The 27,205-nt window shown below is 57.9% G+C and overlaps 1 protein-coding gene and 1 non-coding gene across 2 annotated transcripts; both read left to right on the plus strand.

Annotated features, from left to right (window-relative positions):
* Nucleotides 1-3,904: 3,904 nt before the first annotated feature.
* On the plus strand, nucleotides 3,905-4,007 carry LOC114237100 (U6 spliceosomal RNA). Its single transcript, XR_003622876.1, has one exon. It is a non-coding gene; the product is annotated as a U6 spliceosomal RNA (small nuclear RNA).
* A 7,666-nt stretch (nucleotides 4,008-11,673) lies between these two features.
* LOC103017521 (keratin, type I cytoskeletal 10) lies at nucleotides 11,674-26,905 on the plus strand. The gene is given in 18 exon segments (XM_057535179.1): nucleotides 11,674-11,755; nucleotides 12,381-12,493; nucleotides 12,496-12,872; nucleotides 15,672-15,754; nucleotides 15,878-16,034; nucleotides 17,184-17,345; nucleotides 17,907-18,032; nucleotides 18,238-18,361; nucleotides 18,364-18,457; nucleotides 19,609-19,793; nucleotides 21,804-22,336; nucleotides 23,397-23,479; nucleotides 23,874-24,030; nucleotides 24,648-24,809; nucleotides 25,416-25,541; nucleotides 25,645-25,865; nucleotides 25,958-25,983; nucleotides 26,810-26,905. Coding segments are annotated over 17 exon segments (2,799 nt in total). The 5' UTR covers nucleotides 11,674-11,755; nucleotides 12,381-12,405; the 3' UTR covers nucleotide 26,905.
* The last annotated feature ends 300 nt before the right edge of the window (nucleotides 26,906-27,205 follow it).

A 27,205-nucleotide genomic window follows, 5' to 3' on the forward strand; every position in this document is an offset into this window, starting at 1 on the left:
CCTTCCACTGCGGGCCCCTGCCCGCCTCTCCAGGCCTAGATCCCATCTCGGCCTCCCCAGCCAACCCCCCCAATCCGGGGCGTCTCACTTCCCTGAGGGTGCCAGGCCCTGGGGCCTCCTGGCTTTTGCACATGCCAGTCACCTGCCAGGAAGGCTCGTGTCTACCTGTGACCCTTATGTATACAGGTCCCTGCTCAGACCCCTGCCCCAGCTGTCCTGCCTCTTGGGCTGCATCGGGGGTCCCTCTTAGGTGCTCCCACGGCCCACCTGCTCAACCAGCTTGTGATGTCTGGTGCCTCCCCCGGGGACAGAGCTCCCCAAGACCAGGGCCCACTGTCATGTGTGTCCCCTGCCACGTCCCCAGGCTCTCCCTCACGGAGGTCGGGGAGTGAGAGGATGAACTAGTGAATGGGTGCAGGCAGCTTGGGGAATTCCTCTGAGGCCTGCAGACTTGTAAAGGGCTGTCACGTGATCCTGGCCCTGATTCTGCTCCCTCCAGTCTGAGGAAAAATATCCCTTTACCTTGGGATTGGGGCCTCCTGGGCAGATTCCAGAAATCTCTCTGAGAGCAAGGTGGGTAGAAGCTCCCCACCCCCCCAGGGGGAGGACTCAAGGTTAATGGGCCAGCGTGCATGGCAATGGCTGCTTTGTGTGAGTGGGTGGGTAAAGGACAAGCCGTGAGAGGCTGTGTGAGTGTGCACAAGTCTGAAAGTGCCCACGAGTGTGTGAAAGTGCCCATGAGTGTGTAAAAGTGTGAGCGTGAGTCTGTGAATGTGAACCAGTGTGAGGCTGTGCACGTCTGTATGCATGCGTGAGGCTGTGGATACGGGTGAGTGTGCATGGGCGTGTGGGTGTTAGGGTGTGTAAGTCTGTGAGTGTGAATGTGTGTGAGTCTGCGTGAATGTGCGTGAGAGCTGATTGTGAGTGTGAGTGTGGGTGTCTGTGAATGCGTAATATACTCTGTGCGAGTGTGTATGGATCTATGAGTGAGTTCGTGTGCATCTGTGATTATGACTGCGTGAGTCTAGGAGTATGAGTGTGACTGTGTGAAAGCTGTGGGTGAGTGTGTGAAGGTGGGAGCCTGAGTGTGTGTATATGAACGTGCCTGAGAGCGTAAGAGTCTACGAATGCGTGAGTGTGTGGTATGAAGTTGTATGAGTGGGAGAGTGTGAATGTGAGTGTGTAAATGTGCGAGTGTATGAGTGTGTGAATGTGTCAGTCTGTGAGCATGTGACCATGGGCGTGTGAATGTGCGTGTAAGCTGTGTGTAAAGGTGTGGCTAATCCTGGAGGGTGGTGGCAGGGGACCCAGGGCCGTGGTAGAAGCTCGGGTCTCCCCTTCCCCAGGGTGGAGGTCAACCCCAGGGAACCCTTCCAGGAGTCTGGGAAGACCCTAGGAGCTGCCAGGCTCATGTTTGCCCCAGAAGTTGACTCAGAGGGGCAAGGGGTCTTTCCCTGTTCTAGAGAGAGCTGAGGTCAATCTTTATTAGAAAGAAAAAAAGTACCACCAAATGGATTCAAAATAATATCTACAAAATATGGGTAGGATTTAAGAATTAAGGCAACAAACACCTGTGAACCCACTACCCGATTTTAGAAACGTTGACAGCACCCCCTCCCATCTCACCCCGACCCGCAGTGTGGATTATGGGCTGTTAATCCCTTGCTCTCTTTGCAGATCTGAAGCACTTCTCTCCAGGCCCCGTAGGTGAGACACAGGCCTCTTTCTGCCTGTCAGGCGGCCGGCAGGGCCAGAGCGGCTCAGTGCTGCCTCCTGGGGGCGCGGGACGCCGGCCTCCTCCCTCTCCGCGCCGCCGCCGCCTGGGTAGGCGCCCCCGCCAGGTCACTCTGCAGACCCCACAGAGGTGCACGTACTCGCTGTGCACGCACGCGCAAGGCACGCCCGGACACATGTGCACACCAGGCACTCACAGAGCTTTGCACGCAGACGTGACCCATCTATTGTGAAGGGAGCAGGTGCCGTACTCTGTGTGGGGCGCTCCAGCAGGAGCCAGCCCGCAGCAGCTGCTGCCCCAGGGAGCTGGAGGCAGGAAGGGGGTGGTCCTCACGAAGGGGGTCCTCGGGGACCCTCCCACTCAGGGCTGGGGGAGTCTCGGTAAGAAGTACCTTTAGGGTGAGTCATTTAATAGAAAGGTCTAAGAACGGGGTTGCCGGAGGAGGGCTTTGTGCCAGAGGCAGGGGAAGGTTTTTTGGAGATGGAGAATGAGGGGAGAGGCATAATGCAATGCACAGGCGAGCTTCAACAAGGAATTTCATGTCCATTGGCCTGGAATGGACGCAATGGCCCAGCCGGGGCCCCTGGTGCTACGGGGGTCATGGGACTACAGGGAGAGGAGCTGAAGACGGTGAGGAGGAGCCAGGCCCCTGGAGAAGGCGCTGGTGTGAAGCGCAGGTGGAGGATGTCTTGAGTCCCGTGGTCCCTCCGCTAGTCGCAGGTGCCACCTCCCAGGACTGCTTGGCAGAGGCGCGCGACCCAGGGTGGCCAGCAGAGGGCGCTCCCGCTACAGATTTGAGGCTCCAGTCGGCGCGGTCTTGAGCCCGGGGTTTAACTAGGATCAGATAGATCATCCTTGGAAAGCGCCCGGGCCTGCAGTCCTGATGGAAACATTCTGGCTTCCCCCTTGGGGGCTACGGAGCAGAAGGGTGAGAAGAGACGACCACGTGAGGTGGGAGCCCCACGAGTGTCCTCCTTCTCCCTTTCCTCTGCTCCCTGGTCAGATGCTGTCCGGTCAGTGTTTGCATCCCCTGTCTCCAGGTGGCGACCTTGAAATCAACCCAGAAACGCGACTGGCTCTCCTAACCTGCCCTGGAAGTCTTCCTCGAGGCCAGCAAGCTTTTCTAGAACGTTCCCCAGGGAACTAGTCCCCGGGCTCTGCCTCGGGAGTCTCCCCGCTTCCCTCGCTGGCCACTAGGTGGAGGACTTCCTCGCCTGGTGCCCAGGAGGCTTCCCCCGCTGCCACATCCACCAAGCCCGTGGATGCTAGAGTTTTCAGGACCAAATGCAGCCCTTTGTCTTCTGCCACAAAGCGCGACAGGCTTCCACGTGGCCGGTTGGTGGACCCAGCCAGGTCCAGCTGACTCAGACGAGGTGGCAGCCCCGTCAATCCCTTGGTGGTGGTGGTGGGGGATTATGGAGGAGAAAGTCCCTTCATTTGTGAGTGCCTCCTTCCACACCCTGGCATTTCCACCCAGGCAGAGGCACCTCGAACTCAGGTCATTCACGTATTCATTCATTTCTGCAGTTATCAAGCACCATTTGCTATGTCTGTTCCTGGGGACAGAAAGGAGGCAGGGTCCCTGCCTGAGTAGAGGAGGAGACAGGAAATAGGTGTGACCACACAGGGTGGTACGTGCTTTGAGGTCAGTGAATTGGTTTCTTCCTCTGAACCCCGCTTTTCTCTCTGGCTTCTCGGACCCAGTCAGTGGCATATTACCTGCCCATCTGCTCAACCCCGAAAATGCGGAAACATCCTGATGCTTCCCTTGCTTAGGCCCATCTCCCTGTCGGCCACTGTGTCCCATCCTTGCCCTCATCATCTCTCTCCCAGGCCATCCCTTTAGCCCCGGAGCTGGCCCTTGGCCCCCTTCCGGCTTTCACATCGCCACCAAAGTGAGCGCTTCTTCAAACTACCTGATGCCCAGAGGCATAAAAGAAAAAATTAGCAAATGTGACCTAAGGGAAATCGTTTTGTTTGGGGAAAAAAACACTGTAAACAAAGTTGGAAGACCAGTGGTCAGCTGGGAAAAGACATTGCAACCCATGTGGGAAAGGCCTCCTTCCCACGTTGACCAAAAGCTCACACAAGTCAGGAGGGACAAGATCCCACAGAAAAAAAAAAAAATGGTGAAGACTAGGAACAGCTGGTTCATAAAAAACAAGAAGGGTGCTGGCTTTGGCAGCATATGTACTAAAACTGGAACAATAGAAGATTAGCATGGCCCCTGGGCAAGGATGACACCCAAATTCGTGAAGCATTCCATATTAAAAAAAAAATGATACAAATGAACTTATTTAGAAAACAGAAACAGACTTTGAAAACACACTTATGGTTACCAAAGGGGAAATGTAGGGGGGTGGGACAAACTAGAGTTTGGGGTTAACAGATACACACTTCTATATATAAAGTAGATAATCAACAAGGACTTACTACTGTATAGCACAGGGAACTCTACTCAATATTCTATAATACCTATATGGGAGAAGAATCTGAAAAAGAATGGCTATATGTTTATGTATAACCGAATCACTTTGCTGTACACCTGAAACTAACACAACATTGTAAATCAACTCTATTCCAACATAAAATAAAAATTAAATTAAAAAAACAAACCAAACAAGAAGGGACCAAAAAATTTAGGGAAGGATAGTCAGTCTTACTCATGATTAAAGAAATGGAAACTGAAGCAACAGAGAGGCCTTTTTCAACTATCAAAAAAACAAAACTTGGAAAACAACAACAAACTTCAAAGCTTGATGAGACTCAGTGCTGATGGGTGTGGGTAGGTGGAGGGAGGAGTTATTCTCATTCATGGTGGGTGGGAACGAAAATTTGTAGAACTTTTCAGGAAGACTTGGAGGTGAAGATCCATGACTGGTACAGGGCCTTGGGGCTGCCCGTGACCTTTTTTAAAAACTGTGGCAATTTCAAATATACACAGAAGTAGAGAGAATGGCAGAACAAACCCCCATATGCCCATCACTCAGTTTCAATAATTGTCAACATGCTGCCATTCCTTTTTTTTCTCTTTTCAATATTTTTTTAATCAAAGTATAGTTGATTTACAATGTGTTAATTTCTGCTGTGCAGCAAAGTGATTCATTTATACATATATATATTCTTTTTAAAATATTCTTTTCCATTATGGTTTATCACAGGATATTGAATATAGTTCCCTGTGCTCTACAGTAAGACCTTGTTTTTTATCCATTCTGTATATAATAGTTGACATCTGCTAACCCCACACCCCCCCTCCACCCCTCCCCCAACCCCCTCCCTCTTGGCAATTACCAGTCTGTTCTCTATGTCCGTCAACATGGGGCCATCCTTGTTTCTTCTCTCCCTTCCACCATCTTTTGTGGGGGAGATTATTTTAAAGCAAAGATAAAATTTCAATTCACTCTGAATGAAAATTTGGCAAGAGCTATCAAAAGAGAAAATGGATCTACCCTTTCACCCAGCAATCCCAGGCTAAAATTTCCCCTAAGGGTATATTTGTAAAAGTTCACCAGGCTTATGTTCAGGGAGGTTTATTACGCCATTGTTTGTAAAAAACCTGGACACCGTTTTGGGGGGGACACGAATGAGTGAATTACAGCTCACGGTCACGATGGATTAAAGAGAGTGAGGTGGCTCTCCAAGAGATATTATTAGCTGGGAAATTGAGACGTTGAAGAGATCAGTCATATCCCTTTGTATAATTAAAATCTCTATAAACAGATAAATTAAAACAAAACAGTACAGCAATGCTTGGATGACTGTATTGCTATAGAATAAAGTCCAAACCCTGCAGCACACTTTTCATGGAGGTCTCTCTTTCCAACTTTCATTCTAGCCATTTCTCCCACTAATATGCCCTAGGAATTGGCCATTAGATTCCCAAAATGGGTTCCAAGGAACCGTAGCTCCACATGCACCTCCTGAAAGTGGGTCCATGGGTGATTTAGTTTGGGAAACCCTTAGCGCTCTATCTTCTCCTTGTACAATCGCAATGCACATTAGCTTGTTAAGGGCTCTGGGAATTCTGCAGTCAAACAAACAAAAACTGCTTGACATGGATGTACGTGCCTTACCCTGGTCTCCCAGGCTCTGGAGCGTGGTTCTCAGCCTTGGCTCTCATTAGCACCACCTGGGCCCAGCCCTGTGCATCAGGGCTGAGAACCACTACTCTGCAACGTTGCCCTGCCCCTTTCTGAGCTTATGTACCCCCACTCTCTCCTTTGCTCACCCCACCCCAGCCATACTGGCCCTTCTTCTAGTTCCCTGAAAAGGAGTGTCTTGGTTCAGCCCCAAGGCCTTTGCACTAGCTCTTACTTTGGCCTGGAATGCCTTTCCCTGCACCCGCTCGCTCCTTCCTTATTTCAGTTTTCCCCTTAAGTGTCACTTAGAAGAGGCCTTCCTGCCCTGCCCAGGAAGCACTCACATTCCCTTTCATGTTTCCGTGAAGGATGTCTCATTCTCTGGATTAATTACTGTCCATCTTACCCCCTAGAATGTTTGCTCCATAAAAGCAAAAATGGTTTCTTTTGTGTTCATCACCATATCCCCAGAGCCTAGGGCAGTGCCCGGTACACAGTAGGTGCTCAATTAATAGTAGCTGAACAAATGTGTTTCCTTCGAGATCTGCTTTCCTTTTGCTCCCCCTGAAATTGTGATCCAGCTGCAAGTCTCCCGATGGCCCCCAAACACGCTGGGCGCGTCCCCACTTCTGCCTGGATGAATTCTCACCTCATCTTCTCTGCCTGGCAAAGCCCTGCCCTGGCTTCGAAACCCAGCTTTCTGGTCCCTCCCTATGAAACTGCCCTCAGCAGCCTGGTCTGAATGAGTCGCTCCTTCCCGCTCCTCCCAGGTACTTGTATACACACACCTTCATCACCACACAGTTACACGATGCTTGGATGGACTGTGTGTGTGTCTGTCTCTCGCTCACCTGCCTGCATTCATTAAGGGCAGGGCTCGCTGACTCAGTGCCGAGTTCTTGGGCACCCAGCCCAGTGATGGCCACACCATGAATGCAATGAATGGGTGCTGAGCGAAGCCCAGCATTGGGCTCTTATTGCCTGCATTTATCCAGCCAGCATTGATTGGTCACTTCCTGTGCACAAAGCACCGAGTTAGACCTTAGAGTGGGTCCAGAGATAAACAGAAAGCCATCTTTTGGCTGTAAAGGATTATCATTCTAGAAGGGAAGCAGATCCAAATAATTCCAACACAAGTGAGAGTGGCTAGCACTCATTGGTGCTAGAATGGGCTGGGGGAGTGTATTAATTTCCTATTGCTCTTGGAACAAATGACAACTTTAGGGCCTTAAAGCAAAACACACTTTTTACGTTACAGTTCTGGAGGTCCGAGGTCTGAAATGCGTCTTAGGAGGCTAAAGTCAAGGTGTCAGCAGGGCTGAGCCCCTTCTGGAGGCTCTAGGGGAGAACTGTCCCTTGTCTTTTCCTGTTTCTAGAGTCTGCTTCCCTGGCTCATGGCTGCATCACTCTGACCTCTGCTTCTGTTGTCACATCTCCTTCTCTGACTCTGACCCTCTTGCTTCCCTCGTTTAAGGACACTTGTGGTTATATTGGGCTCAACCAGATAATCCAGAATAATCTCCCCATTGCAAATCCCTTGACTTAACCACACCTGCAAAGTCCCTTTTGCCATATAAGGGGATAAGGCCGTGGACGTCTGCCTAGCACGGGGAGGGAAGGGTTACATCTCACCCCGGAGGCCTTCACCTAGCCAGCTTTGGAGTCATTGGTCCTTCCCCCGAATCCCTAGTGTACACGAGGACTGGGGCCAGCTACTGTGACAAGCTATCTCATGTAAGCCTCACAAAGAGTTTTTCATGGAAGCCGAGTAGCCTCATTTTGCAGATGAGGCTAAGAGAAGGGATATGACTTGTCCACGGCAGAGTCCACATTGACCCAGGCCTTCTGAGCTCTTTTCATGAGGTGCGGAGTCGTGATCACAGATAACGTGCTTCACGATGGGGGTCGTGAAGGTCAGGGGCTGTGGTTCCTCCCCCACAAAACCTTGCTGGAGAAAGTGTATCACACCTGAGCTGTTAAATAACAAGCCCCAGGGCCCGGGTTCTGAGGCAGAGGCAGGGACAAGGGGGCTGTGAAACTGCCAGGCTGGGGCAGCTTCAGGGACGAGGCCGGGTTTAATGGCGATGGAGCAGGTGAGGGGCCTGGGGTGGGGCGGAGTATTCCATGGAACCCAGGCCTCTGCACAGGCGTGCTCTCCCTGTTGGTCAGGCACGTGGCTCATCCTGCGGTGGGCTGGGCTGTCAAAGAGCCAAGAGCGCCCCTTCCTGCCGGCGGTGTCAGGTGAAGGAAGGAGGCAGGCCATGCTCAGAGCGTCCCCAGGCTCACACGGGGGAGACACGGCCTCCACCCCCAGCGAGCTCCCAGGCTGAGTGGGGAGCTACAGCTTCTATCCTAGGAAGCCTCCAGTCTGAGGGGAGAGACAAAGCCTCTCTCTCGGGGAGCCCGGGCCACACCTGCCCCTGGAGGAAATCACTCAAGAGCATCGAAGGACAGGGACCAGTGAGGGTGAATTAATGGAGAGCAACCAGCCTCGCAGGGCATGGAGGGCGAAGAGCAGAGAGGGCAGGCGGGGCAGGGCCCAGGGGCCTGGGAGGCTGGGGTTTCTGGCTTGGTTCCCCCAGACCCTGCAGGGCAAAGGGGAGGGGGTGAGCCCCAGGTCCGAAAGCCCGCCCACCTGACCTGCTGCCCTCTCTTCCTCCCCCATAACTCCCTGAGGCCAAGGAAGGGGGGAGGGAGGGAGGGGCAGAGGGGAGGGGCTGGCCCTGTTAGGCTGGAGTCTTCTAGCCTGGGAAGAAGCCAGGGTTCCCTCCCTCGCTGGAAGGCCGAGGCTCCCCTTCCCAGACCTCCTCCCCACCCGTTCCCCGGGCGGCTGAATCCGGTCTTGGGTCCACCCCAGGCACGTGTTTCCTGGAAGCCAGTTACTTGGAGGTGGCTGAGTGTGCTTGGGCGGGGACGGGAGCACCTAAGGACCCCTGGAGTCCAGGGGGCATCGCAGGACGTCCCGCCTCTGACTCTCCTAATCGTGCCTCCTGGGAGGCGAGAGCCAGGACCGCTCCCCGCCTTCCGTAAACCCCGCCCCGCCCCGAGGCGGAGGGTGGGGCCTTCTTTGGAGTCAGACATAAATCATTAGTGGGTGGACCTGGGTGGGGCGGCCCTGGGGCCTCAGGACAGAGGCTGAGGAAACAGAACAGAGGAAGAGGATTCCACCTGAGGGCAGGTGTGGCGGGGTGAGGGTGCCTTTGGCAAGGGGTGGGGAGGCTTCAGGGCTGAGGTAAAGGGAGGGGCACCTGTGGGCTCCTTGGTGACCTATCCTGGGCAAGGTGCCTGCAGGTGAGAGGGACTACGTGTCTGTGAGGAAAGGAGCTGACAGGTCCTAGTGGCAGGGTCTGGGGGTGGGGTCCAGTCTTTGGGACCCCTGAAGGATTTGGGGTCCTCTCCTCACCAGCCAAGCCAAAGTCCAAGCTGGGAGCCCACCCCCAGATCCTGGGCCTCTCACTTCCCCGACCTCACCTGATACGGACCCTTTCCCTTGGGGGGAGGGTAGAGGTAGCTGTGTATTCCTTTCCTGGGCCCCTGTCTCCGCCCCGGTCATGGCCCAGGCTCCCTGTTCCTAACAACTCAGCGAACACTTACAGAGCACCTGCTGCATACCTGCTGTGCCCTGGGTTCTGGGTGGGGGTGGGCACTGTCCTAGGAAGGTGACAGTTAATGCTCGGGGGGGCCTGTAGGAGTCAAGGTCGGCTGGGCCCATGTGGCGAGACCTTTGTCAACATCGATATGCATCTATCGAGCATCAGGTGTATACGGGGCCCCCAGGTCACCCTACACCTTGTGCCTTCCATCAACATCGTAGGGTGGGTACAGTCCTGGGGACTCTCCCCACACACCCGAGTCCTGCTCAAATCTGAGACAGGGTCTGTCCTAGTCAACCCGAGAGCACGCTGGCCGTTCAGCAGCCTCTAGCGAGGAGATCCAGGGCCTGTGGTGTTGGGCAAGGCTGGGGCCGGCTGGGGACACTGGGGGATGCTGGGAAGTGTCCCAGCCGTCTCCCTGGGGCCTCCTCCTCCTGTCCCCTGCCCCCTGTGCTGGACCCCCGGCAGGCTGTGGGGTTGGATCGCCTCGTCCTTTTCCTCTCCTCCTCCTCCTCCTCCTCGTGGGCCAAGCTGCTGACAACTGTGAGGGCTGTGGGCCTGGCTCTGCCCCTCTGGCTGCTGGGGTGGGGGAGGACAGGCCCAGGCAGGAGAATTCACAGCTGAGAGGACCTTGGCATAGCCCTCCGACTGGCTCCTGCCAGGCCTTCCTCCCCTGGCAGGGGGAGTGGGTGCTGCTGGGGCCCCGCTGCAGGCCAGGCTCGGCTGCTAGCGCCCGGCTGCCCTGCCGCTCCGGCACCCTGGGCCTCGGTTTCCTCATGGCGTCGTTGGCAGGATCTGGCCAGGGCTGTCCTGAGCCGTGAGGGAGGAGTGTCCGGGCTCTTCTCAGGCCTGCCAAGGGTGGCCACACTGTCCAGAGGGCCAGGGAGGCCTTCCTGGCTCTGACCCTGTCCTTTCACCTGGGGAGAGGGCTTGGGCCGGGCCTGTCCTTCAGCAGCAGGTGAGGCCTCTCTGGGCCGAGGTGCTGGAGGGGGGCTTCAGAGGTGGCAGAGTCTCCAAAGGCCAGAGGCAAAGGGCCTGGGGGTCACTGGTGTGGAGACACACCGAGGCCCAGACCTTGACACACAGCCTGACATCGGGGGGTAGCAAATGGAAGTGATGGGGGGATGGTGGGACCTTGGTGATTTTGGAGGGAGAAAGGAAGGTTAGTAAACTCTCTGCCCCTTCAAACTGGGCCTCAAGACTAAGGTCTGAGGGCTTTGGAGGTGGGGTGCGGGCTGGGATGCAGGCTCTGAGAGAGGCAGAGGGTGGGTGGTGCCCTGTGGCCTGGCCCCCTCCCCCGGCCCCTGGCTCTGCTCCAAATTCACGTCTCTGAACTGAGTGAGGCCTGTCTGGAGGGAGGAGGTCAGTCAGCTTCTGGGGGAGGGGGCTTCCTGGGAGAGTGGTTCCAGTGGGAAGGGGGAAGGTCATTCCCTGTGAAGGTGAGTGGGTGGTGCAAGGCTGGCCTCTGACCCATTCAGGTGACCCCAGGTTCTATTGCTTCCCTTCCCCAATACTGTCCTGGAGTAGGAGGAAGTCCTCCCTGGTGTCTGGCCTCATGGAAGAGCCCCTGTGTTCTGACCTTGCTCCCTAGCCTTGACCTTGAGCCCCCTCCGTGGCCCCAGGAACCCTGAGAACCCCCAGACTTTACAGGCAGGGTGGGAGCAGGATGAAGTCAATCAGGTTGTCCCCTCTCTCACAGTAGCTTGTGGAGTCCCCACTCTCCAAGCAAGGAGACATCCTTGCGTGCGAGGACACTCACTTTCTTTCCCTGTGTGTGGGCCGAGAGCCCAGGCCAGCCACGTGTCTCCCTCCGCCCCTGCCTGGCCCGAAGGCCTCGCTGCCCCTGGAAGCTCCCCATTCAGACAGGCCCGGTGCAGACGCCTGGGTACTGGCAGCACATAAATCATTAGCACTGAAGCGATTAAGGCTGGTAATCTCCTGGCTGGGCGTGGGCGGTTGCCAGCTGCCAGGATGTGGGATTGTGCTTTGTCCTCGCAGAGGCCACACTTCCCCAGGGCGCGGCGCCGTGGGGGCTACCCACCGCACAGGTCCTGCTTCTCCTGCGCCCCGCATCTCCTCTGGGGGCCCCTTGGGAGTGTCTTCCCTCTGGTACTGCGGGGGGGGGCGGGTGTGTGAGCAGGAGTGCCCTCTGCTTCCTTCTGCTAACCCTCTGCTAACCCTCAGCTTCCTTCTCTCCCTCAGCCCCAGCTTGACTGATGTCAACCATCTCTCCAGATTCCCTCAAAGACCCCCCTGGGAGGCAGGAATTACCCCCGTTTTGCAAATGAGGCAACTGAGGCTCTTGAACTGACTTCCTGAAAGGTTTGGATCCAAAGCTCCCTCAGGTCAGTGGCTGTGACTATTCCCCTCAGATAGGGCAGCCCCCAGGCCAGGGGCTACGCCTCCTCCCACAGACTTGGAATAATCCCAAGAGACCTGGGGGGCTCCCTCAGGTCAGAGGCTGATTCGCCCCCCACCCCCAGCCTGGGGGGCTCCCTCAGGGCCACATTGTACGGGGTAGGGGAGGGTGTCCCCTGCATCTCTCCACCCTCTCCCTGGGACCCAAGAATGCTGGGTGGGGGGCCAGACCAGCCCCAGGCTCTGGGCCTGTGGAGCCTTGTTCCAGGCCCTTTCTGGCTCCCAGGGCTGGGTTCTGTGGACTCCCCCCGAGAATGAGCTCAGCCACCTGATTGCGGCTGAGGATGGAGGATCACCCTACCCCGGGGTTGTGGCTCCAATACCACCTTTGTTTCTAACAGACAGTGGGCTGCTAAGAAGCCAGCGTGCCCAGGCCGGGCTCGGGATGCACTCGGTGTGTCCAGCCTGAGCCCCGGGCCCTGGGCGGCTGGTACAGAAGCAAATTACACGGCTGGGGTTTTGGGTCTGACTTCAAGAGCCAGGGCCCCAGCCGCCCTTTAGCCTGGCTATAAAGGGCTATAAAGGGCTACCTGGGGTCTCTGTGCAAACCAGATCCTGCGCCTGACTTGTGGACACCATGGCCGCCACCACCACCAGCATCCACCGGCTTTCCACCTCCGGCTCCGTCAAGGGCCTGTGTGTGCCCAGTGGCGGGGGTTTCTCTCGATGTCTTCCATCCGTGTTGGGGGTGCCTGCCGGCCCCCCAGCCTCCTGGGAGCCAGCAGCTCTGGCAACATGTCTGTGTCCTCGTCCCACTTCTCCGTGGGCACGGGGGGCAGCTATGGCAGGGGCTGCTCCTGCAGCCTGGGTGGGGGCTTTGGCTCCAGCTTCGGGGTGGCAGACGCCCTGCTGGGGGGCAGCGAGAAGGAGACCATGCAGAGCCTCAACGACCGCCTGGCCTCCTACCTGGACAAGGTGCGTGCTCTGGAGGAGGCTAATGCCGACCTGGAGGTGAAGATCCACGACTGGTACAAGAAGCAGGGCCCTGGGCCCACCCTCGACTACAGCCACTACGTCAAGACCATCGAGGACCTGTGGAGTAAGGTGGGCGCTCCCTGCTCTCTGTCCTTCGTACCTGCTTCTGACTCACACCATCCCAACTTTGGACCTTTGCCAACATTTCTCCTCCAGCCTAGGTCTCCATCCCTCGCCCATTCATTCATTCACTCACTCTCACTTGCTCTGGAACCCAGCCCTGTACCAGTCACTGGTCCCAGGCCTGGAGAACATTCCACACTGGAAGGCTGTTTGGAGTTCCTCCTTTCTGGGGGAGGGTATTTGGGGTGGGTGATAGAGGAGTGGGCAGGGAAGGCTTCAGAACCTTGACTGAGGGCAGCAGATGGCATTCCAGGTATAGAGATCAGTGTGGACAAAGGCATAGATGTGGGAACGTGTTTGGTGTGGCTGCTGGGAGATGAGGCTCAATGTCTCCTTCTCACTATCCCATTCCCCTTTGAGTTTGCCCCCCCCGCCTGCCTCACCTCCTCCAGGCAGTCCTCCTGGATGGACGGCACTTGCCTTTTATCCTTGGATCTGGGGGTCCCTTCCGCACTTTGAGGTTCAGTCCATGCTCTGTTCATTGGGCTGATTTCACTGAGTCTGACATGTTCTCACAGCTGCTTTCATTGTTGGTCCTCCTCACTCCTTCCATGATGGTCACTCTGGGGGTCCCTAAGAGCAGAGGCTGTCTCTGCTTGCAGATTGTGGAGGATGGTCCCTGAGGAAAGGAGCTGTGTCTTCCCACTCAGACTGGAAGCTTCCAAGGGGAGGAGATACTTCTCTTAGTCTGATGGAGGAGACAACACACACACACACACACACACACACACACACACACACACACACACACACACACACACACACACACAATGATCTCTGTGAACATGACCTTGGCATTCTGTAAACACGGCACCTGGGTCTTCTGTGCAGACCTTGCTCCTGGAGGGACCTACAGGGCTGCAGCCTCCAGAGGCAGGAGAGAGGTCAAAGAGGTGCAAGAGCCGGGCTTGGGGAGAGCCGGGCTGGGGGCTGGCTGGCCCGGGGTCAGCCCACTCAGTTTCCTGGTGGAGAACCAGGCCTGCTGCCCTGCGAGGGGCTTAGCCTGCTCCTGCCCAGGACCCAGGCCCGGAAGGGAACTCCTGCAATTGCCCACTGGAAGCAGAGCTACTGGGAGTACCAGATCAGATACTGGGCTTGACCTGGGCAGCAGGGAACTCAGGGGAGCCCTGGTGAGTCAGTGTTCCTGAGCTTCGGGGTCAGCCAGCTCCTCACCGCCAGCCCCCGATGCACTGCGCACCAGGCCTCTGAGTCACTGCCCCTCGGCCGTTTTTTACCACTGGCCCCTCGCTGGACCCAATCAGCCTCCTAAGCAGGGAGGTGGATGGGGGCCCAGTCTGCAGGTTGCCGATGGGTCTAGTGAGGCCCTGGGGCGGGTTCAGTCAGACTGGCTCTTAGGTTCATTCTGGAAACGGAGCCTGACTCAGGGTGCCTTTTCAGAACTTAGGGCCACGAGCGGGCTCTGAGGCCCAGGATGCGTTTACTGGGGCTGCCCCCTCTTACAGCTTTATACTTCAGCCCTCAGCCTTAAAAAATTCCAGATTCTACTCAGCTCATCTGCCACCTCCACCGCGACCTCCTCTCTGCTTGTTCTGGGCAGTGTGGAGGGGCCTCCCCCTCCCCCCAGCCCCATGGCCTTTGACTAGAGCCTCTCTTGGGTATTTCTCCCAACAATAACGACAGCAGCAGTAATAATAACCAACCCTCTGCTCCTTCCAGAGCCTCTCCCTTCCCTGTTGTCATTTAAACCTCCCAGATGACCCTGTGGGAAAAGAAAACCTTGCCCTAGGGTTGATGTGGGGCCAGCCATAACATTATTAATTATTTAATTAATCGTTTAATTAAACTAATGTTTCCTGGGGGCTGACTCTCGGCCAGGCACTGTACTCAGGGCTGGGGATTCCAAACTGAAGGAGACAGACATGAGACAGGGCCTTGTTCCTCTGGAGCTCAGAGTCCAGTGGAGGAGAGAAAAAGACACACAAAAAAGTCACAGAAAAAAATTGCACTTGGGAGAAGTACTGTGTAAGAGAGATGGGCAGAGGGGAGGTATGATGGGGAAGAAGGACCCAGACGGGGAATTGAAGAGGGCTTCCTGGAGGAGGTGGCAACTGAGCCTAGAGGTGAATTTATTTTATTTAATTTAATTTATTATTTATTTATTTATTTATTTGGCTGCATTGGGTCTTCGTTGCTGTGTGCCAGCTTTCTCTAGTTGCGGCGAGCTGGGGCTACTCTGTTGCGGTGCGTGGGCTTCTCATTGTGGTGGCTTCTCTTGTTGTGGAGCACGGGCTCTAGGCGCATGGGCTTCAGTAATGTGGCACGTGGGCTCAGTAGTTGTGGCTTGCAGGCTCTAGAGCGCAGGCTCAGTAGTTGTGGCACACGGGCTTAGTTGCTCTGCGGCACGTGGGATCTTCCTGGACCAGGGCTCGAACCTGTGTCCCTTGCATTGGCAGGCGGATTCTTAACCACTGAGCCACCAGGGAAGCCCTAGAGGTGAATTTAGTTGGGGGAAGATGGAGTGAGGTCCAGGCAGCTTGGGCAGTGACCCTCACGGTAGGAGAGGGGTGCATATGGGTCTCTTTCCTGGCACCATGGTTACCTGTGCCTGGGTATCATGCCCCCACCCCTTGTGAGCCCCCCAGCAGGGCGCTCAGAGGAGGAGACCACAGGGACCCTCATCTCCCTCACTCTGGCCCACTCTCCAAAGGGCTGCAGGAGGGGTGTTGCAAGGTCTTCCTGTGGCTGCCCAGGGCGCTTGCTCACCAAGCCCACTGTGTCCCCCAGATCCTGGCGGCCACCATCGACAGTGCCATCTTGGTGCTGCAGATCGATAATGCCCGCCTGGCAGCCGATGACTTCCGCACCAAGTGAGTCTGGGCCTCGGGGACAGCTCAGGGGGCTGGTGGGGGTCTGGCTCTCTGTGTGTACGAGGGTGTCCTAATGGCACTCCATGGTTCAGGCTTCCCTGCCTCCCCCGCTGCCCTGCCAAGGTATGAGATGGAGCTGAACCTGCACGTGAGCGTGGAGGCCGACATCAACGGCTTGCACAGGGTGCTGGACGAGCTGACCCTGGGCAGAGCCGACCTGGAGATGCAGATTGAGAACCTCAAGGAGGAGCTGGCCTACCTCCGGAAGAACCATGAGGAGGTGAGGCCAGCTCGGGAATGCAGGAGAAACTTGCCTGAGAACAAGCGAGGCCGGGGCCCCCAAATCTTTCTGGGCCAGGGCCACGCTCTCCATCCAGTTCCCATCTCTGCTGGGTTCCTGGCTCTGACCCTGGGAGACTCTCATTGGGCCCTGGTTGAAGCCTGGAGGGCCCTTTCCCCCCAGAGATACTTCTCTGTCCCTCGAGGCACTGCCTCCTGTGTGGTGGCAGTTAACTATCTAATGGGCGAATCAGTCTAAGAACACGCAGGCTAATTATTATGGTTAATTGTAATAGTGATAGTCATAACAACCACAAAAATCTGCCCAGCCCATTATGAGTGTTTCACAGCAATTATCTCAGCTGATACCGACAGCCTCACTGGGAGAAAGGAGCAAGTTCTTCTCTTTACCAGTGAAGAAACCGAGGCTCAGAGAGGTTAAGGAATTTGTCCAAGGCTGTACAGGGGTGGGTCTTCCCTCAGGTCTGCCTGAGCCATATCCACACCCAACTCTGACTCCACCACTCTGCCACTTCTCCCACCTCCCAGGGACCCCAAGGCTCAACCCGAGGATAGGGATCCAAGACCCTGCAGGGGGACTAATGAACCTTGTGGCTTCCTTCCCATCCGACTTCTGGGCTGGCCTGAGCTGAGGGAGCCTAATGCCCGAGTAGCAGGAGTCCAGAAAATGTCTCTACTTGGCTTTGAGGCTGGTTATAGGGATTGCATCCCCCAGCAGATTCACATTTCTTAATGAGGTCTGACTCCCCCGATACCGACAGGCGGCTGCTTTCCCCATGCCTGTGCTGCGTGGTTGGTGATGGGGGGGTGAGGCGGGTGGTCAGGGCTGGAGTGAGGTTGTCCTGGCTCATCCCCCACCATGACCGGGAGTTGCCATCTCTCCCGGCCCAGCACACACCGGGACTGGGCAAAGTCCACCCCGTGAGCATGTGTTGGGGGAGATTGTTGATATCCACAGCCCTGCATGTTTGAGACATGATGACATCCACCTCCACCTTCAGGGTGAGGAACTGTTGGCCTGTCTGTGTCTGTCTGTCCTCTGCACCCATCTCCCCAAGACGTAGAAGGCAGCCCCAGGGACTCTTCCCAGGATGGCCCTGAGTGAGCTCCTTCTCCCCTCTCTGCCCAGGAAATGAACGCCCTGTGAGGCCAGGTGGGTGGTGAGATCAACGTGGAGATGGACGCCGCCCCCGGTGTAGACCTGGTCCGCATCCTGAATGAGATGCACGACCAGTACGAGAAGATCACGGAGAAGAACCGCAAGGACGCCGAGGACTGGTTCTTCAGCAAGGTGGGTGGCCCGCGTGAGCAGGTATGCACACATGTGTGTGCATGCGCTGTGTGCTGAGCACATGTTGGAAAACTTACAGATCCACAGACTGTGGATTCCCAGCTGGAAGGACCTTTGGAAACCAGGAGACCAACCCCTCACGTTCAGGGGGACATTGTGAGGCTCAGAGAGGCCTTATGCTCACACAACCCTTCACTGTGGCCTGGGGAGCAGATCCAGGTCTCCTGATCCCACTAGGGATTCTCCCAGCCCGGGCATTGGTAGGTAGGTGTGTGTCTGGATGCAAACTCTCATGCTCCCAGTAAGCATGCACTGAGTAGCTGCAGTGCCCGGACAGTGACAGGCACAAAAAGAGTAAAACCCATGGCCTGCCCTAGAGCAGTACCTGCAGTCCAGTGAGGAAACAAACGACCACAGAGCAAGGTGAATTCTACAAGTTCCAGGGTATGCAGGTGGGCTTGGGGCCCTGCAGAGGCCGGGGAGGGACAGGTCTGGGAGGTCAGCCCCCTGCCCCACCTCTGCAAGCCTCCGCAAGCCCCTAGGGCCCATCCTGCCTTCCAGACGGAGGAGCTGAACCACGAGGTGGCCACCAACACCGAGGCCCTGCCGAGCAGCCGGACGGAGATCGCGGAGCCGCGCCGCACCGTGCAGAACCTGGAGATCGAGCTGCAGTCCCAGCTCAGCACGGTAGGGCCTCTGTCCCCTCCCTGTCCTGTACCCGTCACTCCAAGTGGGCCCTGCCTCCTGGACCCCCATTCGGAGAACCAGAGGCTGCCTGCCCCACCTGCCACTGCACACTCTGCCCCACTTACTACCCCACCCACAAACCCACACACGTGGGGCCCCCTGCTGGGGGCTCGGTCTCACCAGCCACCTCCACCTTGACCCACAGAAAGCGTCGCTGGAGGGCAGCCTGGCAGAGACCGAGGCGCGCTAGGGGGTCCAGCTGGCCCAGCTGCAGGGGCTCATCAGCAGCATTGAGCAGCAGCTGTGCTAGCTCTGCTGTGACATGGGCTGTAGAACCAGGAGTACAAGACGCTGCTGGACGTGAAGACGTGGCTGGAGCAGGAGATCGTCACCTACCGCCAGCTGCTGGAGGGCGAGGTTGCCCAGTGAGTGGAGGGCACCCCGCACCTGCTCGGTGGGCTGGGTGGCTTCACCCAGGGAGGGCCAGCACCAGCTGAGGCAGGAGGTGAAGCTGAGAACACTGGCTGGGGTCCCACTCGATGGAGTAGGCAGTGGGGAGCCGCGGGGGCTTTTGCGCAGAGAGAAGTATGATCATCAAGACATCTTAGAACATTCACCCTGGCTGCAGAGGGAGAAATGCATCCGAGGGGCGAGGGTGGGGTCAGGGAGACCAGTCAGGAGGCTGGAGCAAGGGCGTCAGGCCAGAGAAGACCTGCCATAAGGCGGGCGAAGGGCAGGGAAGGGGAGGTGGTGCACCAACAGGATGTGTTATAGCTAAAAACAGCAGGATTGGATGCCTGCATGCAGGGGCGAGCGTGGCTTGCAGGCGGGACTCGATGAACGTTTGAGTTAGCACGTGAAGTGGTTAATGATGATCCTGGCTTTCTGGTTCCAGTTTTTGCATGGTTGGTGATCCCATTGTCTGGGATGGGTGGCGATCTGGTTTGGAGTTGGATGGGTGATGGGGAGCTAGTGTAAAGGGGCCGAGGATGTCCTGGAGTCTCCATGCTTAGTCACACATTCCAGCTTTTTGCTCTATGACGATGGCTAAGTTTATCTACAGTCTAGCCACAGCCTCTCCTGCTTTAATTAAGTTTATTTGTTGGGCCCTTCAGGATCTGGAGAAACCACTTGCTCAGCTTCTCCTTGTAAATCCCTGGTTGGCCGCAAAGTGCCTCTGGGCCTTCTGTTGGGGTATCCCCTTTCCTTACTCCTGCCCACTGGGCCTGTGCCCTTTGACCCTGTGATTGCCATTCTTTCCTGTATATTCCCTGCTGTGATTTCTGTCCGATTTGCTGGGACCTCTCTCCCCTCGGCCGGGGGCCTCCCCAGCTGCTTCTCCTCCCAGGGGGCTGGGCTCTCAACCAGCACTACTGGGCTGACAGGTCCCCCTTTCCCTGCAGCCTGGCCACCCAGTACTCCTCGTCCCTGGTCTCTCAGCCCACCCGGGAAGGTAAAAGCCTGCCCCGTCCTGCCCAGGGCGGGTGGGGAGAGGCTGAGGACCCTTCTTTGTGGGAGGCTTGGGGAGGGCCTCCAGCCTGAGGTTCCCTGTGCCTCCCTCCTCCTCCGCCCGTAGCCGCGGTGACCAGCCGCCAGGTGCGTACCATCATGGAGGAAGTCCAGGACGGCAAGGTGGTCCCCTCCCGCGAGCAGGTCCATCGCTCCCCGCACTGAGGCCCCGTCTACCTGCGACAGCCCAGCCTCCAGGGTCAAGGGGCAGCCATTGCCTGCAGCTCCCAGCACGCTACTGCTGCGCCCCGAGTGCCCGTCTGGGCCACCGCCCAAGAGCGGTTGCCTTTCTGTATCTGCTTCCCACAGCCCCTCACCAAGGGGACCTCCTGAGTTTGCCCCAGTGACTGCAATTAAAGCTTTGCTTGAAGTTCAATGCCTCCTGTGGTTTGGTCTGGTCATTGGCTTGGGCAGTGTGGGCTGAGGGATGGGGGGGACAAGGAGAGTTTGCTGAGGGTTTGGGGCTGCTTGTCCCCTGCCAACCTGTTCTGCCCACCCCATTCGGGCCTGGGGCTCAAAGGAGGGAGACGGGAGGCTTGAGGGCTGAGAGATGGGACAGCCAATCAGGTTGGGAAAGTTCCTGAGAATCAGCCCCTGGGTCCCTATTGCCTGTGGCTGGTCCCTGGGGGGGCCCCACAGGCTTTCCGGGGAACCACACCTGTTATAGACAGCTCCTGTCTCAGCCTGGGGCCGTACAAGGTCAAGATCGGAGGGAGAGGGGCTGGGCAGGGCGCTCTCTGGAGAAGTGGTCCTGGGCGCTGAAGCGTGCGAGGGATGGCAGTGGCACGGCCAGTCCAGGAAACCAGACCAGCTCTGTTGGGCTTGCTGGTGTGTGGGGTGGGGTGGCCCCTCTGAGTGTGAGCATGGGCGGGGTGGGGGCGTCCTCCTTGCTTTGGTGGCTTGGCAGCTGCTGGGCTCTTGGGGAATCTCTCTCAGCTGCTGGCAGGGGCTGTCTGGGCCTGTCTGGGAAGTGGAAGCCATCGGCAGTCTGAGACACGAGCACGTTCCGCCCACTGGGCCTGCCGGGACCCTGGAACTGAGGGTGGTGGGCAGGGCAGGGTGGGGCTGTGGGGCGGGCACCTGGCCCATCCTGAGGGGCCAGGTCAGGGGATTGGGTGGGGCCCCTGGGGGAGACTGCAGGGGAGGGGAGCCGGGGGGGAGGGGGAGGAGAGGGGAGGGGGGGAGGGGACTGGCTGGTGGGGGGGCGTCTCAGGAAGACCCTCTTCTTGGGCAGTGTCCTTTAGATTTCCAGCTGGCTGGGACCCAAAGGCATATGCCCCCTGCCTGAGGCCTCTTGGGGAATAGGAGGGGTAAGGAGGGTGGAAGGGGCCTGCCCCTCACCCTTCTTCCTGTTGCCTTTACCACGATGCCCCCTCTCAGCCTGCCACTTCCCCAGCCTGCAGCTAAGCTCCCCTTTGCCCACTCCAGCCCAGGACTCCCCATTTGTGAGAGAAAGATGGGGAAAGGTCAGAAAAGGACACTGGGTCTCCAGGGGGTTCCAGGGATGGACAGGGTCAGAAAACTGGACAGAGGGAACCACGGCCCCTGCAGTGCTTCCTTGGTGTCAGGGCTCTGCAGAAGGGGGCCAGTGTGTCACAGGCCCCTGGGGAGGCGTATAGGTGCTGTGGCAGGGTGCGATGAAGGATGAAGGATGAAGCCCTGCCAGCCCCGTTCTGAGTTAGGTGGGGCGGTGGGACACTTTCCCTCTATGAGCCCCAGTTTCCTTATCTGTAAATGGGGTGGTAATCTGAGACCTGACCGAGCTACTGTGTGTGGTGAGGCTGGTGGGTTTAGGTCTAGTTTCCAAGGCAGGATGCGGTACCGGTCCTCGCTGTCTCCCCTGCACCTCGCCCAGGGCCAGGGTCGTGTGTGGCGTGGTGTGTGGCTGGGGGCAGCTGCCTGGCAGGGCTCAGTGACGGTGACGTCCTGCTATTCCTCTTGTCCATACTAGGTCATGGGAAAGTGTAGCTGAAGGGCCTGCCTGAATCACAGGTGACAGGCCTGAGACCAGGAACATGCACATACACACAAGCAGACGCCCAGCACGGGGGTTCGGAAGAATGATGCAAAGCCCCGACGGTGGGAGGGAAGGGGACCCACAGCCACCTGGGAGCTGGCGGGCAGCCAGCGGTGATGAAAGCCCAGGGGAATGGAAACAGAGGAGCGAACCTGTTGTGATCGTTACGCCCATTTGTCGGGGCTTATAAAGGAGGCGGGCGAGCCCTGGCAGCAACACACACCTTGGGCCTCTCTCCTCTCGAGCCCTTTCTCTCCGTGTCTGTCTGCCACCCGCTGCCGCCACCATGACCACCACCAACCGCCAGTTCTTCTCCTCCAGCTCCATCAAGGGCTCCTCTGGCCTGGGGGGCGGCTTGTCCCTCACCTCCCGCCAGCAGTCTGGCAGCCTGGGTGCCGGCTCCTGCAGGCTGGGGTCTGCCGGCAGCCTGGGCAATGCCCTTGGGGACGGCAGCTACTCCAGCTGCTACAGCTTCGGCTCTGGCGGCGGCTATGGCAGTGGCGGCTACGGCAGCGGCGGCTATGGCAGCGGTAGCTTTGGCACTGGTGGCTACGGCAGTGGCTTGGGAGGTGGTGATGGGCTCCTGGTGGGCAGTGAGAAGGCCACCATGCAGAACCTCAACGACCGCCTGGCCTCCTACCTGGACAAGGTGCATGCCTTGGAGGAGGCCAACACGGAGCTGGAGGTGAAGATCCACAACTGGTACCAGAAGCAGACCCCAGGGCCGGCTACCGACTACAGCCACTACTTCAAGACCATCGAGGACCTGAGGAACCAGGTAGGGGCTGTGGTGGGAGGGGACCTGGCGGGGCACAGCTTTTCCTCCCCTACCTCCTGACCTTGACCAAGGCCTGGAGTCCAGCCTGGGGGCTGCCACAGGGTCTTGGGGAACTAAGGACAGCTTGGATCCGGCTTGGCCTCTGGGAGCCCATCCTGGGGCCACCTTGTGGCCTATGGTCTCTGTTTTTGGGGCAGCAGCCTGGACTAGGGACAAGCAGGCCTTGTGGAGCTCCTTTGAGCCTCAGTTTCCCATCACGGAGCTTTTTGCCACCTTGTGTGATTGTAGGATAAGGTGAATGGATGCATGTGGAGGGCTGGGCCCCTGGGGTCGCCGGATACTCAGGCACCTCTTCCCTCGGAACGAGAGGGGGATTTAGGGCTACAGTGAGGTCAGGGGTCTGAGTGAGCTCCTGCTGGCACCTGCTAGGAGGAGGAGGTGAGAGGGAGGGGGCGGGGCCTCAGGAGGCCACTTGTGTGCCTTATTTGGGGATTTTTCTGGCTTCCTCATCTCTCCTGCTGCGCCCTCAAGACTGGGGCTCAGCAAACCTGGGGCGGGGCCGGGACTGCCTGCTGGAACCCGGGATCAGGGCTTAGCAGGGATCATGACTTCTGATTTGGAACTACTCTTTGGTGAGGGCTCCTTTAGTCTTCCTTTTTGGGGGAGCCTCTCAGGGACACCATATCCCCAACTGTAAAATGAGGTTTCCCACATCCGTCCTCTTTCCAGGATTCGTGAACAACTTCTGCCCTGGGGCATCCTCCCATTCTTTTCTTGTTCTCCTGCATTCCCAGCCTGGCACTCCCAGATGGCTGTCCACTCTGGTTTAAGGCAGAGCCTGGCATGAGGGTGCGGGGCAAGGTTTCAGCCATCAGACTCGGGCTGGCCCCGCCTCTCTTACCAACTGTAACGCAGTAAAGGGGAATGGCTGGGTGGGAAGGGAGCCTTCCTGGAGGAGGCAGCCACATCCTGGCCCCCAGACAGAGAGACCCATCTCAGAACCCTGGTCTGTGCTGAGCTACTCCCACCCAGTGACCTGATTACTCTCCCATCTTCCCAGATCCTCAAGGCCACCACAGACAATGCCAACATCCTGCTGCAGATCGACAATGCCCGTCTGGCTGCTGATGACTTCTACACCAAGTGAGCCCTGGCCAGGGGGGCTGGGGAGGAACTGGGGGCACCCCTCCCTACCCCAGGACTCCTCAGCTGCTGGTGGCAAGGTCCAGGAGCTGGGGGTGGGGGAGTCCCTGCTAAGAGTCCTGCACCTCTTAGCCCAGGATGCAGCAAACGCAGCAGATGCTGAAGGTTGCTGGGCTTAGTCAGGTGATGGAAGAGCGGGAGGGGAGGCGGGAGGCAGAGAGGAGAGGAGCCAGGAAGCCGGGTGGGGGTGGGGCCTTGCCCTGCGTGGTCCCAGGCCCCCAGGGCTGCGATGGGCTTCTACTGCACCCCCTCATTGTTGGGAGGCAGGGTCCTGGCCAGGACCTGCACCTGCCAGTCCAAGCATCTTGACGAAAGTCTCTGGTTCCCTTCGCAGGTTCGAGACGGAGCACGCCCTGTGCATGAGCGTGGAGGCCGACACCAATGGCCTGCGCAGGGTGCTGGACGAGCTGACCCTGGCCAGAGCCGACCTGGAGATGCAGATCGAGAACTACAAGGAGGAGCTGGCCTACCTCCGGAAGAACCATGAGGAGGTGAGGCAGCCGGGGCAGTAGGTCAAAGAGGATGCTGAGTGGGTGGCAGGGCTCTGGGGCCATGCCAGGTTGAGACCGTGGGAAGGGCACAGGTGTCCAGGCTGTTCGCCTTGCAGCGCTGCCCTGTCTGCAGAGCCCTGGTCCCCACGCAGGACAGCCTCCTCCATGTACTACCTCGCTTCCCTGTATCTGGGGAGCCTCCCAGGGGCCCGCAGAGGCCTCTTCTGCCCCTCCTGGCTTCCCTCACCAGGACAGGAGAGAATCGAGGAGGTTGCCCCCTTGTCCCAGCTCAAACCCTCGAATCTGGCCCCTAGGTAGAAGTTTGGAAATTAGATGGGATGTTTTGGGCGCTCAGGCCTAAGAATTAGATTTTATCTTCAGAGAGCCCTCAGTCTAATGGGGGAAACACAGAATCTGTCCTCAGGGAACCTCTAGCCTGATGGTGGAGGCAAAGCCCACATAGAGCAGGTGAATAAAAATCATTCAGAGGGTCGGAGGGTAGAGGGCAGGCAGAACAAAGGAGGTGTCCTTGGGAGGGGTCTGGAGAACTTGCGTGGGAAGGGTTGGGAGTGAGAGGTCAGGATGCATGCCCACACCCACCATCCCCTCCTCCACAGGAGATGAACGCCCTGCGAGGCCAGGTGGGTGGTGAGATCAGTGTGGAGATGGACGCCGCCCCTGGCGTGGACCTGAGCCGCATCCTGAATGAGATGCGCGAGCAGTACGAGAAGATGGCGGAGAAGAACCGCAAGGACGCCGAGGACTGGTTCCTCAGCAAGGTGGGGGCTGCCGCAGGCCAGAGGCCTCCCCCAGGGGATGGGGTGCAAGGCTTGAGTCCCCACAGTAAGCCCAGCGCCTGGCATCTTGGGTGCCTTATCCCCGGTGAGCCACACGGACACCAGGGGTCAGGGTCGCCTGTTGCATCCACAGACCTGGAGCTTGGCTGAAGCTGGGATCTGGTGGGTGGGTAGGGAGCGCCCCTCAGGAATAAAACCAGAGGGTCAAGACCCCAGGAGCTTGCATCTGTCGCTCAAGAAGTCAGGAACTAGCACCAGGGGTTCTCAAGTTTCCTATTCTTGTGCTTTACACTTGCAGGGATTAAAGATAAAACTTAACATCCTTTCAAAGGCTTCTGGGTTTTGGGAAGTGGGAAGCTGGTGAGAAGGCACTGCTCCCACAGTCAGGTTTGGGAGGAGGCCTGAGAGGCCCAGGGGAGGTCAGGAAGGTGGCCATGGTGAGGGGGGGCTGGGGGGAGTGGGGAGAGCCCAGGTGCCTGTCTGGGCACAGAGTGGGCCCTGGGCTGAGCATATGGAGGCCATGGGGGTCACCTGACTTGGAGAAGGGAAGCTGGGCTCACGCTGCCCTGTCCTGTGTCCTGTTTGCAGACAGAAGAGCTGAACCGCGAGGTGACCACAAACTGCGAGCTGGCGCAGAGCAGCAAGTGCGAGGTCTCAGAGCTCCGGCGCACCATGCAGGCCCTGGAGATCGAGCTGCAGTCCCAGCTCAGCATGGTAGGGGCGGCTGCCAGGCCTCGGGGGTGGGGGCGAGGCGCCCAGGTCCCTGGAGGGGGCACTGAGAACCCTTCTGACCCCTGCCCCTCCCGCTCTCCTGCAGAAAGCATCCCTGGAGAACAGCCTGGCGGAGACAGAGAACCGCTACTGCATGCAGCTGGGCCAGATCCAGGGGCTGATCTGCAACGTGGAGGAGCAGCTGGCCCAGCTGCGCTGCGAGACGGAACAACAGAACCAGGAGTACAAGATCCTGCTGGACGTGAAGACGCGGCTGGAGCAGGAGATCGCCACCTACCGCCGCCTGCTGGAGGGCGAGGACAGCCAGTGAGAGGGGGCCCGGGGCCAGGGCTGGGGGCCTGGGGCAGAGGTGAGGCTGAGACCCACATCTAATCTTCTCTCTCTCTTTTTTTCTGCAGGCTGATTCACCACAAGCTCAGAGAATGTAAGCATCTTGGTAGCTGAGGGTGGGGCTGCACAGGGCAGGCGACCCACCTGTATGCTGCTGGGGGAGGGTGTCCAGGAGCTCCAGGAAATGATGGCTGATCCTCAGCAGGGGTGGGTGAAGGGACCCGGTAGGGCTCAGGGTCCTAATCAAATGAGGGAGACACTATCTGGTCCAATGGGGGAGGGGCAGGGAAATGGCCCTTACCTTGGAGATCCTAGTCTGAGGTGGGAGACATGGTCCCAGCTCTGGAGACTCTCATCTGATGGGGAGACAGGGACATGGTCTCATGATCTTTGCTCTTGGGACCCTACAGATGAGCAAAAGCAGTCTTGTGTCTGGAGTCTCTTGTCTGATGGCAGAAAGGGACTTGGTCCTTGTCCTCCAGATCCCAGTCTGATGGGGAAGAAAAAATCCCAGCCCTGGGGCATCTAGTCTAAGGGCGTGGACCAGGGTCTTGTCTTGGAGATCCGCTTCTGAAGGGAGCATGACCCATGCCCTTGAGACTGCAGAGAAATGGACACAGACCCCATTTCGTGTAGCGTCCAGTCTGTGCAGTCTTCCTCTTGCAGAAGGACATGTGGGTCAGAATCAAACCATCTATTCAGGAGGCAGGATTCACCCAGGGGCACCAGCAAGGAACAGGGTGCGAGGGAGGGAGTGGCAAGGTCAGGGGGACACCTGTACGGATGTGATGTTGAGGGGCCAGCAGAGGTGTGGACACCAAGTGGCCATGGGGGAGGAGAAAGCTGGCTCCGCTCATGGGGCTGGGGGCTGAGCCAGGACCTCTTGGCCCCCGCCCACCCTGAGTGTCTGTCTCCTGCAGCTGCGACCACCCGCCAGGTGCGCACCATTGTGGAAGAAGTCAAGGATGGCAGAGTCATCTCCTCCCACGAGCAGGTCCACCAGACCACCCACTGAGAACTCTGCTCCCCCCGCCGGCCCCTCTGGGGCCCCCCATTGGCTCCACAGACACCCCAAGCCCCAGCCCCCGGCTTCAGTCCCTTTCCCATCCCCCCTCCCTGACCAATAAAGCTTGTTGACTGAGACATGGAATGCTCCCTGTTTGTGGCCACTGACGTGGCCCTAGTGTGGAAGGGGTGAACCGGTGTGGGGGGCAAATGGGGGCAGGGGGAGGAGTCCGTGGACACCCACTGTTGTTGACTTGGAGGTCAGGGGTCATCTTAGAACAGGGTGAAGACTAGGTCTGGGCGGAACTCGA

This window comes from Balaenoptera acutorostrata, chromosome 20 (genome assembly GCF_949987535.1).
Source record: "Balaenoptera acutorostrata chromosome 20, mBalAcu1.1, whole genome shotgun sequence".
Classification (NCBI taxonomy): Eukaryota; Metazoa; Chordata; class Mammalia; order Artiodactyla; family Balaenopteridae; genus Balaenoptera; species Balaenoptera acutorostrata.